The 18,714-nt window shown below is 48.4% G+C and overlaps 1 protein-coding gene across 2 annotated transcripts in view; it reads right to left on the bottom strand.

The window, feature by feature from the left end:
* Positions 1-18,714, bottom strand: part of LOC122390312 (rho GTPase-activating protein 20-like) — a 186,139-nt gene that overhangs the window by 114,190 nt on the left and 53,235 nt on the right. For both annotated transcript variants that reach the window (XM_043383092.1, XM_043383093.1), the window contains 4 exons: positions 11,756-11,949; positions 8,320-8,365; positions 6,401-6,470; positions 5,407-5,509 (listed from right to left, as the gene is read on the bottom strand). In XM_043383092.1, the coding sequence (XP_043239027.1) occupies positions 5,407-5,509; positions 6,401-6,470; positions 8,320-8,365; positions 11,756-11,949 (413 nt within the window). The remainder of the gene's footprint in view (positions 1-5,406; positions 5,510-6,400; positions 6,471-8,319; positions 8,366-11,755; positions 11,950-18,714) is intronic.

Raw genomic sequence — 18,714 nt, 5'->3', positions numbered from 1 at the left:
TTTTCAGAAGTGCTGCTTTGCAATGACCTTCAATTAAGCCTTTCTTAGGCGACTGCTGGATGTAAGGCGTTTGCGACGCAATGCCTTTGACTGCTGCCTGCTTTCTTAAAATAAAGCTGACCTCGGGGTAATACCGTACACGTGTCCGGAATGACTCCACGCGGTTTTGTTTGCGACTTCTGTCGTTAAAGCTCAACGTTTCGGGTTGCTGTGTTTACGGCTGTGTTAGTTTGCTTGCTGTTTACGGTTGTGTTAGTTTGCTGCTCTGTTGGCGCCGCGCTGTTGTGTTGCAGCGAGTGCAATGTTGTGTTGCAGTGCAGTGCACTGTTAACTGCTGAATACAGTTGTCGTTTCTTAATTCTCACTTAAATTTCCATCGAAAGAACGGTTTAAGGATGAATACCAGTGACGATATTTCGACTTTTTGTGCTATTGCACTTAATGGCCGGCATTACCCCTCGCTTTTTTGCACCTCCATTTTTCACCACATTTTCGCGTAGGCCCTGAATCTGTCATCAGTGATCTGAGATACTAAAACTGGGTGTTATCTGAAAGCCTATTCCTTTGGCTATAACCACAGTCAAAATCACCATAAAATAGCTTCAAATAGCTAAGCTATTGAGCAAAATGCTTATGGTGTCGCCATTGCCCCACTCTCCCCTATGATATACTCGTAACCGTAGGTTGTTTAAAATAGACAAACACTTTTCGTTAGATACCGATGTATGGAGCAGTTCGCCAGTCTCGGCCCACACCGGAGCACTCAGCCGTCATCAGCGAGAGGCTCCTTTCTGGGCCGTCTCTGTGAAAACTGCGGTTCCGCCGCCGGCCTCACATTCAATTAAGGTCGGCAGATCGATCGGCGCTCACTGCGCTCCGCCCCGCGGGCCGCACCCGTGACCGCTCCGTGACCCGCCGTGACCTGACGTGACCGCACAGTGCGTGTCGGCTCCCGTGCTCAATGATACCTCCCAACAGTTCCAACCACGCGTGCTACCAGGGTTCTGTTCGGACGCTGCCAGTGAACGAGCAGAAGCAGTTTGGCCTCGACCCTTTGGGAGCAGGTCGCCGAAGCGGGTGAGAGGGGTGCCTGGTGAGGGGCAAAACCACTTGCGGTTGGGGAAGACGAGCTAGCAATTTGTTTTACGAGTTACGCGTTGCACTATATGGGAGTCTAAATTCTCAGGCATGATATATGAGCTGAGGGTACAGCACTAAATTAGGGTACACTTAGCATTGCGCAATATATGTATACTTGTAGGCGTAGAAACAGTGCTTTTCAGGATGTGATCGATGCGTATTCAAATATCTGCATGACGTTTCAAGTCCATTCAATACTTCTGAAAAGTCTCGTTGAGCCATGGCGAAGCCCAGCCAGTGTGTTGACTTTCCGCTGGCCTGGTCCACCTCTCTCTCCGGAGCGATTCTCAGTACCATAACGGAGAGAAAGCGAGCAGCGTGATGCGAACAACACCAGTAAACAGTGCGTGAGGAGCGACCACGGACGGTAACGGGCACGGTCTCTCCGTGAGAGAGAGGGACAGAACGCGTGAGAATACGGGACGGGAGGAGAGCGAGACAAGGTCAGGGCCGGCGCGGCGATGGAGAGCTTTGTACGGGGGCCGTACAGGAATGTCGATACCATCGGCACAAGGTGGACGCTGATGGAACGTGTGTGCGGTAAAAATACATACGATGACTAGGTGGGTTTTTATACATGTAAATCGGCGCGTGAGTTAACGCCACTGGTAATCAATTACGAGTTGACATCATGTTTCAAACTGACATTAATAATATGATACACTGCCTACTGATTTACATGTTAAATATTCAGTACCTAAAGAGGCATATATCATCTACAAATAATCGCCTGTAGATACATCGGGTACCAGTTCAAAATTGCATCAGCGTTGCATCAACAAAGGTGACAGATGAAGGCATCAAGGATGCCAGCATTTCGTCCTTGAAGTTTTGAACCCATCAACGATTACATGAACAACGTTCATGAAGCTCGTGTGTCTTGGTAGAAACTAGAATTGAATACATTAAACATATTGGCTTGATCTTAAATATGTTATAAGCGTGAATATCGAAACACACATGAGCACATGCCAGTTCAATGCATCTTGCTTCTAAATCTAAGCCACATTAAGCAGTGAGTGGACTGAAAGGACCAGTTGGTCCTCTGGTGCCTGTGTCAGCAGCAGTTCCCGCTCCTACCGACCACGACCGGACCTGCTGAAGTTGGCGTGGCGCTCACCACTCCAGCACCCTGCCACTCGGTCGGGTCCTGCGACCACAGGCCGGCCGACCCAGACAAGTAGGCAGGTATCCCACTATCCCAGTATCTAGACCACCGGCCTCCGCCGCCGCCGCTGCCGCCGGGGTAGTCCGTCCAAGGCTGACCGCGCCTGCAGGTCATCCCCACGTGCACGGTGGCGGGCCGTGCACAGCTGTGTGTGCACCGTGCACGGAGCGGGGCCCCTCGGACCGGTTGGTCAGCCGGTCGGAGGAGGAGGCTACCCATGTCCGGCTATCGGCCGGGTGGAGCCCTGGAGCCCCCACGCGGCGGCACGGCCGCTCTCCAGCGAACATACACTCCCGACAGCATCGACGGCCGTGCATGGATTAGAGAGCGGCGGCTCGGCGACGTCAGCGACCCGACCGGGGTGCGCCGGCGAGGAGCAATGGCGCATGGTTCCCGGAATAAATCAGCCATGGGAACACCGAGGCAATGTTCGAGACGAGTGGATCATGAGACGTGAGATATTATCATATGTCTACAATCATTGGCGTAGTATGCCGGGTAGGAAACTATTGTGAGCAGGCAAAACATTCAATTATAATTGCAGGAAACCAATGATTAATTAGCAAATCCATCAGGATCAGTCAAGGCATGACGTAGGACAGCGAAGTTCACTTCACTTCGAATTATTCATTTATTATCAATGTTTGTTTTCATAATAATAACAATTGCATTAATTTCTATTTCTTTTAAAATATACAAGGAATTAATACGCAGTAGGTAGCATATAAAATAAATCATTGTTCTGATATCACTTTACTGTCGCAAACGCTATAGTACAACTTGATTTACTTTATCTGCGTCGATTGAACTATCAGCTACTGAACCAAGACGTCTAATGCAATCAACTGCACAATCATAGCAGGGGAGAAATTTGATTGATCCTACTATTTACCGCGATAGCCCCGGCACATCCGTCCATTATCCGAGGTCAAAGCTCGCAACATTCATTGCCATATCCTTTCAAGCATCGTCAGCATTGTACCGGCAATAACGCTGTTTCACCTCACATCTTAGTCGCCGGCCAGAGCATGTTTGACGACCTCAGCTGTGATGTGAGGATATCACCGTCGCTGGGTATCTGAAGACAGGGTTCACAAAAGCCGGAACGTGTGGTCTAGATCTGTCAGCTATGCTAGGCTTGAGCAGTTTATTGAGACAATTTTCGCCGCAACTTATCATTACGAGGCTGGTGATAAATTCCAACGGATCCGGCCGCTTTCGAAACGATCTAATGACTGCCTTGGTGCCCTGTCGAACAAAAACCGGCAGCACCTCTTCGTGCTGCTCTCGTTCGCTGGCCACCGGGACTGCAATGGACGGTTGGAAACATCGAGATTCTTCAAGCAATGCATACTCGTAGAGAAGAGAGACAGGCATTCCGGTGCTTAGTTGCTATGGGCACTATTGATATACACGTGATATGCAGACAAATTTGAGAATAAATATATGACCCTTCTGTCGAAACAAATATCCGTGCTAGCAAAACAAAGTAGGCAGGCACATCCTACAAGCGGCTACGGAAAATGGATGCATGCATCTGTTATAAATTTCACAAGTAAACAACCTTGAGTGAATGCGCGCTTGAAGACAACAGACGATCAAAAGTGTGACATCATTTACCCCGAAAACTATCTATTACCGAGCCATCAGTTAAGGCACTGTAAGCTGACAAATACTAGCAAAGAAGATAAGGTCATGCCCCCACCTCATAAAAGACAAAACGTGTTGAAGGAAGGAAGGCGCACGCACTCAAGTCCATTCAACTGAGTGGCGATTCTAAGAAGCCGAAAGTATTATTGCCGCCGCCCGGGCCGCATCGGCCATACGGAAGGCCATTGTCGACAGTTCACACGAGGACGTACCCACAACTGGCCCGGAAGACGATCAGCATTGCCTTTGATCCTATTTCCCTTAACTTTAACCCTATATGTATTTCAACCGAACCGGGTACCACACTTTTGATGATGTTTATTATTTATGCATAACGAAACGACATCCATTTGGTATGTGTTATTTACAAAAAGTATATTTTTTACATTGTTAGCGAAATATATCCTAAGTAGGTAATGCAGCAAAACGGTTAATGCTTTCAGATTAACCGTGCATTTTTTACATTGTTAGCGAAATATATCCTTAGTAGGTAATGCAGCATACCCTTCTCTGATGTAACCATCAGTTTACGATTTTACAAAAGTAACTGAACGAGTGCCTGTGGTTGAGATGCATCAACAGTTGTAGACGAAACAAAAGCAGTAAAGCGATAAATGGAGTCAAAATGATAATCATAGGGGAAATAGGAGCATGCAATTTGAACACAAAACTTTCCGCGAAGAACTTTTCAGTTTGCTGCACAACACATAGGGAGGTATTGTCAGTCATTTATGGGAGATCAATGGCAGTAGGTATAACGATAAGGAATCGCAATATCAACTTTGTCAAACCACATTCTCTAATGACGGTTTCAAAAGACCTTGCCACAGCATTCAAATATCTTTTTAGTTTTTGTCAAGATGTAAAAAGAAAACTATGCAGGGAGACCTGCATCATGATCATGGTTCCATTCCCCAGAAATTGTCCGTCTGGTGATGTCCTATTAACCACGAATATTTGAAGGCTACGGGCCATCATGGAGCCCGTTCGTGAGAACAATCATCATCCATGTGAAGAAAATAAAATACGGCCGATTACCTGAGCGCCTGTACCACGGACGTGCTGAATAAGCCCTAATAACGTGCCATATAGTCAGCGGCGCTCCTGCCGCGGTGGGCTGGCGTGCGCGAGCCACAGCGCTCCGGTCATGATGCCCCGCTCAACTGGGGCTACAATCAGTATCGGGCTGGATCTGCTAACTGGGGTGCACCAAGTATGGAGCACGACAGGACGCTGCTGAGAGTGTGCTTGTTTGTAAAATGTGTGGTCTGTAATTGGGATTTTAGAGGCCAGCTGTAATGCAGACTAGTACTACGTCATCGACTTGGTATCACGTGCGGATAAATTTAATCGTCGTTACATATTGTTCAAAGCATGACATCATTGCGGAACACAGAATTTGCGTGCATGTGGGTACAAAGCAGAGAGGGCAGAGCCAATGGACTGACCGGTAAGAGCAGAAGGGCATCCAGCGTGTGTTTGGCAGCTCCTCTCCTCAGCCTGCAGAACTCTACAAACTCCTCGTCTGTCGCCTGCTTCTGCCGATATAGCCTGTGAACAGGACACACATCATTAACTTCACAGGGCAGGCTTTCCCCCTCCCCCCGGCTATAGCCTCACGGCTAGCCGGGAGGACAAAAAAAAAATAACGGCGCACACGGATCAGATAGCCAAACCTGATCAACTGCAGCCTTATATCATGACCTTTGACCACCGAGCACGAAATCGACACCCCGGAGCGTGGACGAGCCGTGATTCTACGTTTGGGGAGTTCCAGGCTGTGCCACAGCAGGTCAGCAGGTGTATGTATTCTGGACCGCGATCAAAGCCGTGTAGGCAAAGCCAACGAACGACATCACCTCAAGGGAAACACGCCTTAGCGCCGAGCCGTGATTACACAGCGCTAACAGCGCACAAACGCCGATCTAGGGGTCCAAAGTTCAAGGTGAGCGTTTTAGCCCAGCTTGACGTTGCTCCAAGGAGCGATTACCGAAAATAAAGCGAAGCTTTACAGAGGGAGAGTGCGAAAGTTTAGATTGGAAAGCAGCTGCAGAAAACGTGGCATGCAAGAACATTGCATGTAAAGGACAATTATCGTTCGTGGACGGGAAGAAACCAGCGGTTTCCTAAAAAACAGCCGAATATCTGCTTATTTTTTTATAACACAGTTGTACTGCATGACAAAAGTAAAATACTAGCAATGTTCTTGACGTATATGCAACTCTGCTCTCTTTTGGCGACTTTACTTAAGTCTTAATCCGTTCATCCAAGTGACGCTTGGACTTTGCGACAATGAGAGAGCTCGGGAAAGCGCTATAATGGCTCAAAACGAATGTCTATTGCCTATGCAACATTGTCCAAAATTGGCAGAATCACAAGGCATCCAACCAACAAGCTTTAGTTACAGCCGATCCAACTAATCCAATGTTTGTAAGTCCTTACCGTCTGGCGGTTTGGTGGAACTTGAGGTATTCTTCGTACTGGTGGATAAGCTGCTTCGAGAACAAACCACCTGTAATAGGTAATGGCAGTTCAGAGAAAGCAACGGTCACTACTCACTACAGCACTCTGATGCAAGTAGGTACAAATATCAAGAATGCGTAAGTTTTAGCGTTTCAAGGATCAGTCAATATGTCATCACAACAGTCAACTTAAAGAATATTGATTATAAGGTTGCATGCCAATGACGTGCCTCTGACATCGTCTTGAAATCTGACTAAAATTATTGGTCATGTAAATAGGCTGAGCTAGCACGAGTGTAGGTAGACCAAAGGCCGAAGCAAGAATGTACAGAAGCAAAGAATGTCTGGAAGCGCCCCCTGCACGTGCGCACGTGCAGTAGCACCTTAACCGCAACACATGGGAATGCATTGTCTGGTGGGTGCCTACCTGTATGCCAAGTTTCAGCGAAATCGCCCCAGTAATTACCAAGTTATTAAAATGGGAACAAATTTGACACCTCTTATTGTTGTATTGTTATCAAGTATGCCAAGTTTGCCATTGTAAACTTGGCCAAGTTTGTACTTGGCCACGTTACCAAGGTCATACCAACCATTGTAGAACCAAAGTAACCAACCATACTTTGTACCAACAACCAACAACAACCAGTATACCTACAATACCTATATTGGTCAGAGGCATTCTTGGTGCCGTGGCATGACATACCACTAGTAGTAGTGGTATGTCATGCAGGTCGAGTTACATGGAATGTATGACTAAACGGTGATATTTCTGACGGAACACGACCGCCCTAGCTATTCATTAGCGTTTTACACCGCCAATTTGTCCTTCTGTAAAGGAGTGGTTCCGATTCGGCCCGCCCTTTTCCCAGGCGATGTTTTGTGGGTTTGAGAGCGCTCCATCACTCTGGGGGCTCCGCCCGCTGTTTGGGTTATAAACTGGGAGTGGCAGCCGAGCGACCGCCCAGAATTAGACCCGACGACCACCAGCGAAACAGACACCTGCCCACAACAACAACCCGACGATACGGCAGTGATTGATTGTGATGGCTCGACGATTATTTATGATCTATAATCAACAAACTTCTGCGGGCCGGCCGGGTCTGTCTGTCCATCCCGGGCGCCCATCGGCTCATCTCCCGGCCGTCTCGCGGCAGTTCATTGTTATGCACGGGCGGTGGCCGGGCCACCGACAAAGGTAACACCTGAAGGCCGCTCCGGACCGGGGCCATCGGCCGACAAACAAAGACGGCACGCGGTCGGCCGGTCAGAGTCGGCCCTCACCGGACGGTGCCCATCTCGTGACATACCGAGAGCCGTGATGGTACCGGACGGACGCTTCTCGCCCCGGGCGAAATAGCTGACCCGGACGACCCCGGAGGGCTGATTGGTCGGATAAACGGACTAATCAGTGATACCGTCGGATATCGGCCTGATTTTACGTTCAAACCCATACACGATGCCGACGAAAGAGGGCTGGACATGGTGTTGTTTTTGACACCTCAACCTGAATTTCTGAATGTTGCCCTTCTATAATTCCACCAAGGACAGTTTAGAAAAACATATAATAGCGCACTGAAAAACATGCATAACCTAACCACCTAACTTATATGAGGCTACAGCAATGAAATTTTGGTATGCGTATTTCGCAAGCTTCGTAATTAAATTTGGCATTAAAACTCGTATTGTAACGCTGTTAAATGATCGCGGATTAGCAGTTCCTCGGAAGATCATAAATCATAATCGTGAATTATAAGGTCAAATCAGCGCCATCACAAGTTATCCATGAACGTGAACAAATCAATGGATTACACCTGCTGCCTGTCTGACAGCAGGTGTAACTAAATGGTGCCCCACTCTCAAAGCACAACATCCTCACTAAAGACTATTTGTTGCACTTACCGACTCGAGTTGTCTCGGAGTCCCACGTGTCCAGGGTACTCTCCAGCTGAAATGGGTTATGGTAAACGGTCAGAATCACATGACATAGAAGATACAACGGTCAAACTTACACTTCACACAGACACAGCAGTCAGACGTTATACTTCACATATCACACAGACGGTAGGTATTCAAATTTACACATCGCATATCTGTTAGACTAGGTCCACTCAACACAGCGGTTCGTAACTGGATACAGCGGTCACCGGCGCATTAATCAATACCCGGATGCCATAGCCTCGCTAAAAGAGAGGGAGGAGAGAGAGAGAGAGAGAGAGAGAGAGAGAGAGAGAGAGAGAGAGAGAGAGAGAGAGAGAGGAGAGAAAAGAAGAGGGAATGCGAGAGCGAATTGGGAAGAGGATTGTGGGGGGAAAAGAGAGAGGAAGGAAAGGAGAGCGAGAGCGAGAACGACAGGAAGAGAGAAATAGACAACTTCATTTCAGCAACGTATGCATTAATTTAAAAAAATGGTTTAACTGGCTCAAGGAAGCAGAAATTAGCGTAAACTACACCCAAGGCGGTAAATGATCTTGCAACACAAAAGACGACTCCTTTTAATTTCTCGCCTTGTGCTCCAGATGGCGGTTGGGGTAATTAAACTGGGACAATGAGAATTGTAATAAGACGAAAATCTTCCCCGAGAGTTTACTGCGACGTTTTTATTTTCAGTGCGAGATGTTTTGAAATGGCAGACCCGGATAACTATAAGAAAAATGACAAAATATACAGATGAGTGCGCAACACTGACACAGGAAGAGAAGATTGAACATATAGGGAAGATTAACTGTGGTCGCTAAAGGCGAATACCTAACTAAATATTTCAATATTGATATTGACCGACAAATAATGATAAGAATAAAAAGGTTATGCATAAATATGCATATAGTTCATATTAACCCGCGCCCCGTTGGGCTCTGCCGAGCAACGCGCCCCGTTGGGGGGGGGGGGCCATTTTGCCCCCCCCCCCCCTAAGATCACGAGAACCACGCAACCTAGCGACAAGCGGCAAACGGTGTTGGATAGCCCTATCTGGGAACTACCTTGTGACCCAATTTTATTGACCTAGGTCAAACCGATGACGTCACAGGTCAGGTCAAAGGTCCAATTTTCACCGTTTATAGGCATTTCAAGAAATGCGTTGTAAAATCGAGTAAAATGCATTTCATTGAAAATCATCGATGGGGAAATGTTCTTCAAACACATATTTTGCTATTTGAGGTCACTGATACCAGGTCAGGTCACAGAGGTCAGGTCACTGGGGGGTCACAATATGAAAGTGTCGTGTGATACATGTTTTATGGTCCATTTCACATGACAAATGCGATTATGTGGGTCAGGCAGCGTTTGGGGCCAGCCTGGGTCACGTTTTGGTCAAGGTCAGGTCAAGGTCAGGTCAAGATCAGGTCAAATTAGGTCAAATTTCAAAGTTGATATTTTTGCATAAAATGGGTATCGAATCGATGCAGCTCGTCACGGGGAGTTCAATGGTGGTCTTTGTTTTGCCGTACGTGGTCTAGAATCGCTAAAAATTGAGTTCAAAAGTTTGACGTCATCATTTTTGAACAGTTTTTTTGCTATAACTTGGCCAAAAAACGAGATATCGATCTGAAATTTAGTATGTATATAGAAGGGCGCAGGGACTATCACATATATTCCGGTTTTTTCGAAATTCGGAAAAATTTTGGATTTTTTTTAGTTTTTCTAAAAAAAAATCATTTTTTTTTAATTTTTTGGGGTCAAAAACCCAAAATTTTGAAAATCCGAGATAGCAGTTTTGTAGCGCCGCTTTTTGTCTACTAGACCATATAAAGAACTTTAAAATTGCTTGATAACTGTAGATTTGGTGAGCGTTTCAAGATTGCATGTTTTTTGCTCATTTTTGCTCGAACATGACCTCAGTTTGACCTCAATAACTCCTGACCTAAGGTGACCTAAGACTTGAAATTTTGTGTGAAGGTGTCAAATTGATGCCCGGGAAGGTACTGAAAATTTGGCGGCGCTGCGCGCCGCCGTTTTCTTGCTATTCAAGAAAAACCACAGGGGGGGCCAAAATGGCCCCCCCCCAACGGGGCGAGGGTTAATTTGGCTACAGTGCTGAAGTGTTATGAAAACACAAGCACAGCATGATTTACCATCTCTCTAATAAAAGCGGTAACGTTACGACGCGTTAACATGGAAGATACCACGCCCCTCCTATAACTATCCTGGCGCCACTCCACCTGTGGTGCTTTTGGAGCCATTCCCGCATGCCTTTGTTCTCATCTTACGGCGGCGGTTCAATCGACAGAGTAATAGCCACACAGCCACCGCACACCCTCTCGTTAACAGTGATTTTAACATGTCTCATTCGCGGGGCGCCCAGTGTTCCTCAGCCGAGTAATCGACTCGCAAAATTAAAAGCAGCACTGTAAAGCGCGCTTCATATCGCCGTAAATTGCGGCCGGATGGCTGATAATTTTCCCTCTGTCGTCATTACGCCTTAGTTGGAAATTCTGGCCGGCCGGATAAATGCTGGCCGGGAGTGTGCAGATCATGACTGCGCCGCCGCCCCCGGCGGTCGGTTGCCGGCCTGGGGGGCGGCGGCGGAGGCGGCGGTGGCGGCGGCGGCAGCGGCGGGGCAGAGCCTTCTTCGAACGGCGCCCTGCAGCGGCCGGCAGAGGCGGCTGCTCCGGTTGGGACCAGGTGCGAGAGCAGGGCGGGACGGAGGTGGAGTCGAGGCATTGTAATGGTAGGGAGTTATTCGGCGGAAGCTCTGACGTCGGGCGGAGATAATTGGACGATTGTTTCCGTGAAGATGCAGAGCAGAGACATTATGCATTTTCAATAATGTCCAGCGATAGATGTGTAATTTCAAAGCCCCAACAGAGTTTCAAATGAAAAGTCTGGCCCAAGCTAGTCATTCACATTTTAGAAACAACTCCCTGAGTCGTTTTTTTTTAGCATCAGAGTTGCTAAAGGTCCGAAAGAATTGTAACGAGGCGTGTTCAGTGCTGGCAGAGGGAGGGATCTGACCAGAGGCGGCTTAAAGAGTAAAGAGAGGCCTATGACGTTTAGATTTGATAAAAGATCAGAGTTCAAAAATTAGCAGCCCAAAAAAGAAGAAGAAAAAAACAAAGCCTCTCTTCATCGTGGTCAGCACTCGGAACGCTCGTCGAGCATTTCACCGGTGAGGAACGCTGACCAGGGCGACACCTGGGGTCACCGATAGTTGTTTCTGCTACCGCTAGGTGCACCATAGCCATGCAGCTCAGCCCCGCAGGAGCTCGGGATCCCCCAGCCTTCAGACACCACCAATTAACTGAACAAACCCTTCACAGACACACTTATCCCACACCACGACACCTGAGAGCTACCACAGGCCTCTCACAACACTCCCTCGACTAAATAACCCTCTCACCTTGCTGATTAGCATGGCGCTGACGGAGCACACGGGCTGTATACCGGTGAAGAGTTGCCGGTGTTCCTCAGCACTGATGGAGCTCAGTTTTCGCAGCGGGGTGCCGTATACGTGCTCCAGCGAGCGCACTGAGGCCAGGTAGCGCCGCTCACCGGCCAGCAGACACTCGGTCAGACGGTACCGGGCGTCAGTCGCTGGAACAGAGAGAGGAACGGGAGTTAGACACTCGGTACACTCGCTGCGACACAGGGGAACGGGGGTTGGCGAGAGAGACGATGAACGGGATACACTCTGGAAGCAAAGTACTGTGGGCCAACAGCAGTACTTTCTAAGAGCAGGGCACAAGCAATGAATTCGCAAAACGTATAGGATGGGACCATGGCGAGATCGACACTTCAACACCGAGTTCTCTGAGGTCCCTAAACCGAGCTTCAGGCCAGGGCCGATCATGTAGATGGCGCTGAGGCCACGGTTAAGCTCCTCGCCCTAGCAGATGGCGCTACCGGCGTTTTGCTGGCTCATTGTGGTCTACGTAACCTGCGGGAAGTGGTCCGAGTGAGTTCGAAGTTCGGACCAAACAAACGACCAAGGACAAAGCGGAGAGACGCAAAGCTTTACGAAAGCAACACACTTGCATCACCTCCCCCGTTTGCTTGTCGCCAGTGTCGCCAGTGTGTAGGTCTGCTTCGGTTGATCGTTGAACCATTGATAGATCAGCTAAACATTTGCGATCGGGTTGCATCATGGATGCCTATTTATTTTGATAATCACTTACCATTGACCATCTCCATGTCCCGATGGTTGCATCAGTAACAGAACTGTCTGTTAGTGACGTACATGAAATGATGGCATTGTTAGAGGAGAAACAAAACAGCAAACAGGTCTGCAATTGGCATCGAATGTTCAGCACCTCTGCTCGGTAACTTCTTATCAGATTGAATCGAATCACATTCACTTATCTACCAATCATTCAGCGAAAGATAGGAGGCTGCAGTTTTCATTCCCTGTTTTAATTGAGTGTCAAATGGTTGACAAACAACACTTGAGCGTGGGAAGGGAATTAAAATCGACAGATAATATCGGCATTTGTCAATTTGTCAATCAGTAGTCTGCGAGCATGAGAAGGTAACCCATACCCATGCACTAGACGATGCATCGATAGTTGACAGTACTTATCAATTTATCATGTTTCTCGTTAGTATGAAGCTATGGACTATTCAGCCATATAACCCCAGGACGTGCCGTTAACCCTCGCCCGCACATGGGGGGGGGGGGGTGGTGGTTGCCACCCCACCCCCACCCCCCCAGGTAGTCTTTCTGCTCTGCACTCAACATTTTTTAGAGCTAGGAGGCTGATTTTTCGTATAGCTGCTCCTCTATCCTTTCTTGATGTTCACTGAAAATTTCAAGTTTCTGTGGTTTTTGGTTTCGGAGATATGACCTTGTTTTTCAGGTCATGTCATGACCCAAATGGCCAATTCTCAACATCTTGCGTTGGCTATGGGCCTTGTGAGCTTTTGACACCTTGATTTCGGCCTTTTTTGCCAGTCTTACCTCCCACCTATCATGGAACATGTTGTTCGACGATGTACAGATGTCAAGGTCAGGGTCAAGGTCAACCTAGGTCATCTAAGATAATTGCGTTTTAGGCAAGCGGAATTTATTTTTTTTTGTGAATTTTTTTGACTGCATTTTTGGTAAAAGCTTCTCAGATCATGATTTCATGTAATATGGACACATTAACAATCGGTGCACACATCAGTACCTATACACACAGACACACACAGACATACAAACACATATAATTGACCTTGACCTAACTTGACCTGCATTGACCTCAGCAGCAAAAACCTGGTCGGGTAGTGTGACTAAGAGGTTCTAGCTGGCTTGGCACCAGAAAACGGCATCGTCATCGGTATATGATAAGCAGCGCACTTGATATCCAACGGTGACCCAAAACAGCAACATTTTTTAGTTTGACCTGACCTGGAAGGTCAATGACTGACCTGAGAAGGTAAAACTGGGTATCATTGGATTCGTCTCTTCCCAAAGAATCTTTTTGGTCCTTACCGCTAAGCTCTATCTCCAACAGGAACGAAATGGCGCGGGGGGGGGGTGGCAACCACCCTCCCCATGTGCGTTCTAGGATGGGAAAATGGCATGTGCGGGCGAGGGTTAAGCTTATTAGTTAGGTACCCCAGTGCCGCTGGACTCATTAGTTAAGGTCTAGTCATTTCACAGGTAATAGACCTTGTACCTATCAAGCTTGCACAGTACATATCCCTGACACTAAGGCTAAAATAAAAAATATGCTCTCCAAATATGGTTCATCCATATCCGTTGTCACTAACAAATGTTTGAGTTACGCATCGCATGAAGTCGCGCCGTAGCAGCAACAAAAATGTCCGAAAAAGTCATTCATGAGCAATGAGCAATGATTCCTTCCAACATCACACCCATTAGAAGTGGCCCCCATGTGTATGCATGAGGTATGTAGTATGTAGACAGTAGACAGTAGACACCTTTCCATGATGTTCCCTCCCTGTCTACAGTACAGCAACCAGCAAGGTTCAGCGCTCCGAGACCACCATGGTGCGACCACCCACCTGAATGTGTGACAGATACCTGTCCCACTAACGTGAGAGTCCCATCCCGCCTGAAACCGGGCCCATTCATCCAGCACCCCCGAGGCCAGGACCTTCCAGCACGGAGGGCACATTTGGCACACTGCACTCGCCCGGCGATTTTTATGCACGGCTCACTTTCACTTCTAATAGTCCTCAGGCGCAAACTCAATTAGGGCGGCACGCAGCATCCCAGAGGTCGCAGAGCGACGATCAGCGTTGCACATCTGTCTCGTAGATAAAGTGGCACTACCTGCCTTGGTTTCAGCAGAAGGGACAGGCGGAGTTATCCCGGCAGTTGCTGGGGTATTTCGCCACCCACCGTTTGCTGGGGGGGGGGGGGCGTTAAACGCCCCCACCCGATAACTCGAGAACCAATAGGCGCAGCGAAACGCACGAGGCGGCAAACGAAAGAGCGCGACGAGACGCTTCAGATGAGTACTTTAAAGTTGAATTTTGAGGTCACAGGTCGGGTCAAGGTCAGGTCAAACACCTAAAATCGGGCTCTCAGTAGCATGGACTTCAGGACTTCGCAATGGGCGCCTCTCGTCATAAACTCTGTCCAAACGGTGCACAATCCATCATATAAGGCCTACAAGAGTGTCAGCTCCATGTAGGGGTCAGTCAAGCATAGGTCAGGGTCAAGGTCAGGTCAACCGGGTAGGCACATATCCCCGAAAATCAAAACTGATATTCGCAGCCTGTGACACATGTTTTATAGGTAATTTGGGGCGTAGAACACGATGGTGACATTCATTTTATCATATGTGTGCGTGTTTGGCTCAAAAAGATCAATTTAAGAAATGCATGTATCATGGTCGTGAAGTAGTTAGTCATGAAAAATTGCCAAGATTCAGTTCAAGATTATGGAAAATGCGGAACGATAATCAATAATCGAAGATAGCCATTTGATTGATCATGGTATTGACAGTCTAATGGCGTTTACGGCATGTCTGTATGTCTATTCTGTGATTTTATATGATTTTTTGAACATATGCCATTTTTGGTCGAAAACTCAGAAATCATGACGTCACTAAAACCTCGATATCTCAAAAATTTTCCGACTGATTTTTTTGAAACTTTGTCACAATAAACTTCAATCAATTCCCTACAGGTACCCAAAATTTGGCGCGCCTGCGGCGCGCCGTTTTTATGCTATGGCCCGGCGAAAAAAGTGGGGGCGTTTAACGCCCCCCCCCAGCAACTCGCGGGTTATATTGTGAAAGTTTATCGTGATGTAGGAAAAAGGGGGAATAAGCCATCGAAGCTACAGCAAAGGACGTATCTTGAAGGGGCAGTGATCCGAAACATATACTTTTATAGCTATCGCTGGATAAGGCAAGGCGGGAGACCACTCAGACCAGTCCTCTGTATAAAGTTCCTATCCCGATCGTAAGTCACATCCCGTCGCCCGTCGGAATCTATCGATCATTTAAATATAACTGGCCTCCATTGTTAACCCCAAATCGTTCGGGTTTCCCGTCGACATCCTAGTAACAACCACTCCCGTACCGCACCGGGAGCGGTTCAAGGGCGTCACTTCTCAAGGACCCGGCGCCCGACTACAATCCAAAAAGTCACGCATGTCGCCCGTGGCAGTCATGATTCGGACATCACCGGTAGTTTATTCGGGCACTTCCCGAACTCCGGCCGCTGTCGACCCGTCGGCGTGGAGGCCAGGTGCGCCGGTGTCGGTAGCGCGCCGATACATATCTGGCGCACGGCGCACGTAATGATCGGACACAAAACCACCGACACCTATGTAAGCAGATCCCCACAGAAAGCAGATCCAGACTAGATCTTTGAGTAGACATTGTATACTCGTAAAATACATATAGTATGATGAAGCCGGCACTAAGTAGAATGAATAAGTCGACACGCAACAACTCAGACATGATGTCCATTTTCACCCATAAAATAAGCAAACTTGAAACAAGTTCTGCTAAGCTATGCAAACGAACTTCGAGCAATGTCCTCACCGAATCATTATTTCTTTTTTTTTTCGTTTCGTTTCCCTCGTTAGGCCTGCTGATCTAGCAGTCCTGGCCCGAGGGAACGAGAACTAAGACGTCATTGGATGTTGACATGCTGCGATTTGTTGCGAACAGTAGCAGCACTGTTCACGTTGGCAGTAGCAAGCCCAAAATCACGGATCCCGTACGGGAGACGCATCCTGACAATGCCATATACACCATTTCCTCCCGTCCCGTGTCCGAGTGAAGAGCGCTATGCACCCGAGGCCGGCCGGCAGCTGGACGCCCGTCTGACGGATGAGCCATCCGTAATGACCAGGTGAGACAGCCGGCGCCGATATACCGGACCTCGCGGCACTGCCATTGACCCCAGAGATTTGACCCAGCGGCACTGCCGATCAGGCCAGAAGCACTGGCATTGACTCCAGGGACCGTAGTACTGCTACTGAACCCGTGTCAGGCCTTGCGGCACTGCCACTTAATCCAGAGATCAGGCCCGGCGGCACTGCCACTGACACCAGGACCGTAGTGCCGCCATTGACCACATATCGGGCTCTAGGCACTGTTACTGATCCTAAGCTAACTTGATCTGCCTGCCATCCACTCCAGAGACCTGCTCGAGCCACGGCCACCGACATCGGCCTGAGACAAGACCACGCAATGCTTCACCAACAGACAATATTTTGTATGCGCGCTCCACGTGTACCTCGCACAAATTACATCCCGAGGACCCTGACCCCTGGGTCCTATCGCCTTACCATCTTATCTCTTCGATCAGCGGGAGCATCGCGCCCCCAGAGAACGTGTAAAGGTGACGGGGCGAGCGTACCTATACCGGCGTGTGTGTGTGATCCAAGGTCCAAGGCATGACAGCGAGCGGAGTCCATCATCCAAAGTGACAGTCCAGACCCGAGCGAAACGAATTGAACCGGACAGATACACTTAGTAAATACGCCATCGGACCGACCCAAGATCGAGCCATGGCGACGATGACGACAGTGGTGTTATGGGGAGATGGCACAAAGGCCAACAGCCTATCACTGGCACCATCCCCCACCCGGTTCGGTCGTGGCGTTCGGCTAGACGAGTGACACTATCGTGAGGCAGCCCACCCTCCGAAAACGAAGAGGCCGTTTTTGTGGTATGCTTTGGCGAATTAAAGTTTGGCTTCTTTTCTATCAGAACTGAGTTGTAATGTTCGCGGTGAACAGCAGTAACCACAACTAGAAGGCTACAATCACGGTGCGATCCAAATTCACGTCTGACAAATGTGAGCTGCTGATCACGTTATTAACCAGACTGGAGTCGACACCTCGCTGATCATGCTCCCGGCACCTTTTAACTAAATGTTTGCGACTCTCACGCGCATCACGAGCTCGACCCGGTGGCTCACGGCGAGTCCGTGATGACAGATCAGCGGACGGCACACATCCGTGACCCGTGACCGGCCAAACGACCCCACCATTCGTGACCACTGGCCGTGAGTACCGACCGTGGGTGCCGACCGTGTGTGCCCTAGAGACGAGCGAGCGGAGCCCTTGGTCAGCCATGCCAGCCATGTGGTGAGAGGAGATCGAACACTACCCTGCCGCTCTTCTATGACCTATACCATGCTTTGAAGCACCACCAGCTGCTGTTCTACATCAGACACATCTGACGGGGAATCTTCTGTAGCCTTCCAAGAGACACCCATAGCCGACGGTTCCCCTAAAGGATGGGGTGGCTGACAGACACGGGAGGTCACCGGGTCAGGTCGGACGGGAGCCGTTTACCAAAGTGATGCAAAGACACGTGAGGTAACTTCGCGACCGGTTCAGAGTATGCTCTTGTACACAGAGCTCCATAGTTTGTTTGTAGAATGGAACGTCTGTCAGTGACAAAGATCTAACGTCGAGTTCCTTCGCACAGAACAAGCAAATGATGACAATGAAATAAATGCTTGTGCACAGTGACAGAACAGAACAATGAATAACCCCTGACGCGGCCTAATAAACGAGACGGTTGAGCCCACAGACGTTCTAGAGAAGAAACGTTATAGTATCAGAACAGACACTTTCACAGGGACTAAGCTACATTCAATTCAATTATAAAAGTAGAATAAAATTAAACTAACGACACTTTTCCAATTACAACAATTAAACTGCGGATTTCTAGAGCTGTGTTAGCGACATTGCAATTTACTTATATAAAAATCAAAATGTCCGTATGTATGTATGTATGTAACGCGTCAGTCACGCTTGGCGGGCTATTGCTCCGGAACGGTGCGGGCTACGGGGGTGAAATTTTGGACTTAAGTCGGACGCGTGCATCTGTTTGTTGTATTAAATTTTGGTGGGGGTGGGTTTGATGGTTTGCACGTGGC

Source organism: Amphibalanus amphitrite, unplaced genomic scaffold (assembly GCF_019059575.1).
Source record: "Amphibalanus amphitrite isolate SeventyFive unplaced genomic scaffold, NRLGWU_Aamphi_draft 000391F_arrow, whole genome shotgun sequence".
NCBI classification, from domain to species: domain Eukaryota; kingdom Metazoa; phylum Arthropoda; class Thecostraca; order Balanomorpha; family Balanidae; genus Amphibalanus; species Amphibalanus amphitrite.
The sequence above is the reverse complement of the archived record's forward strand: the minus strand, read 5'-3'. Positions and strand labels throughout refer to the sequence as shown.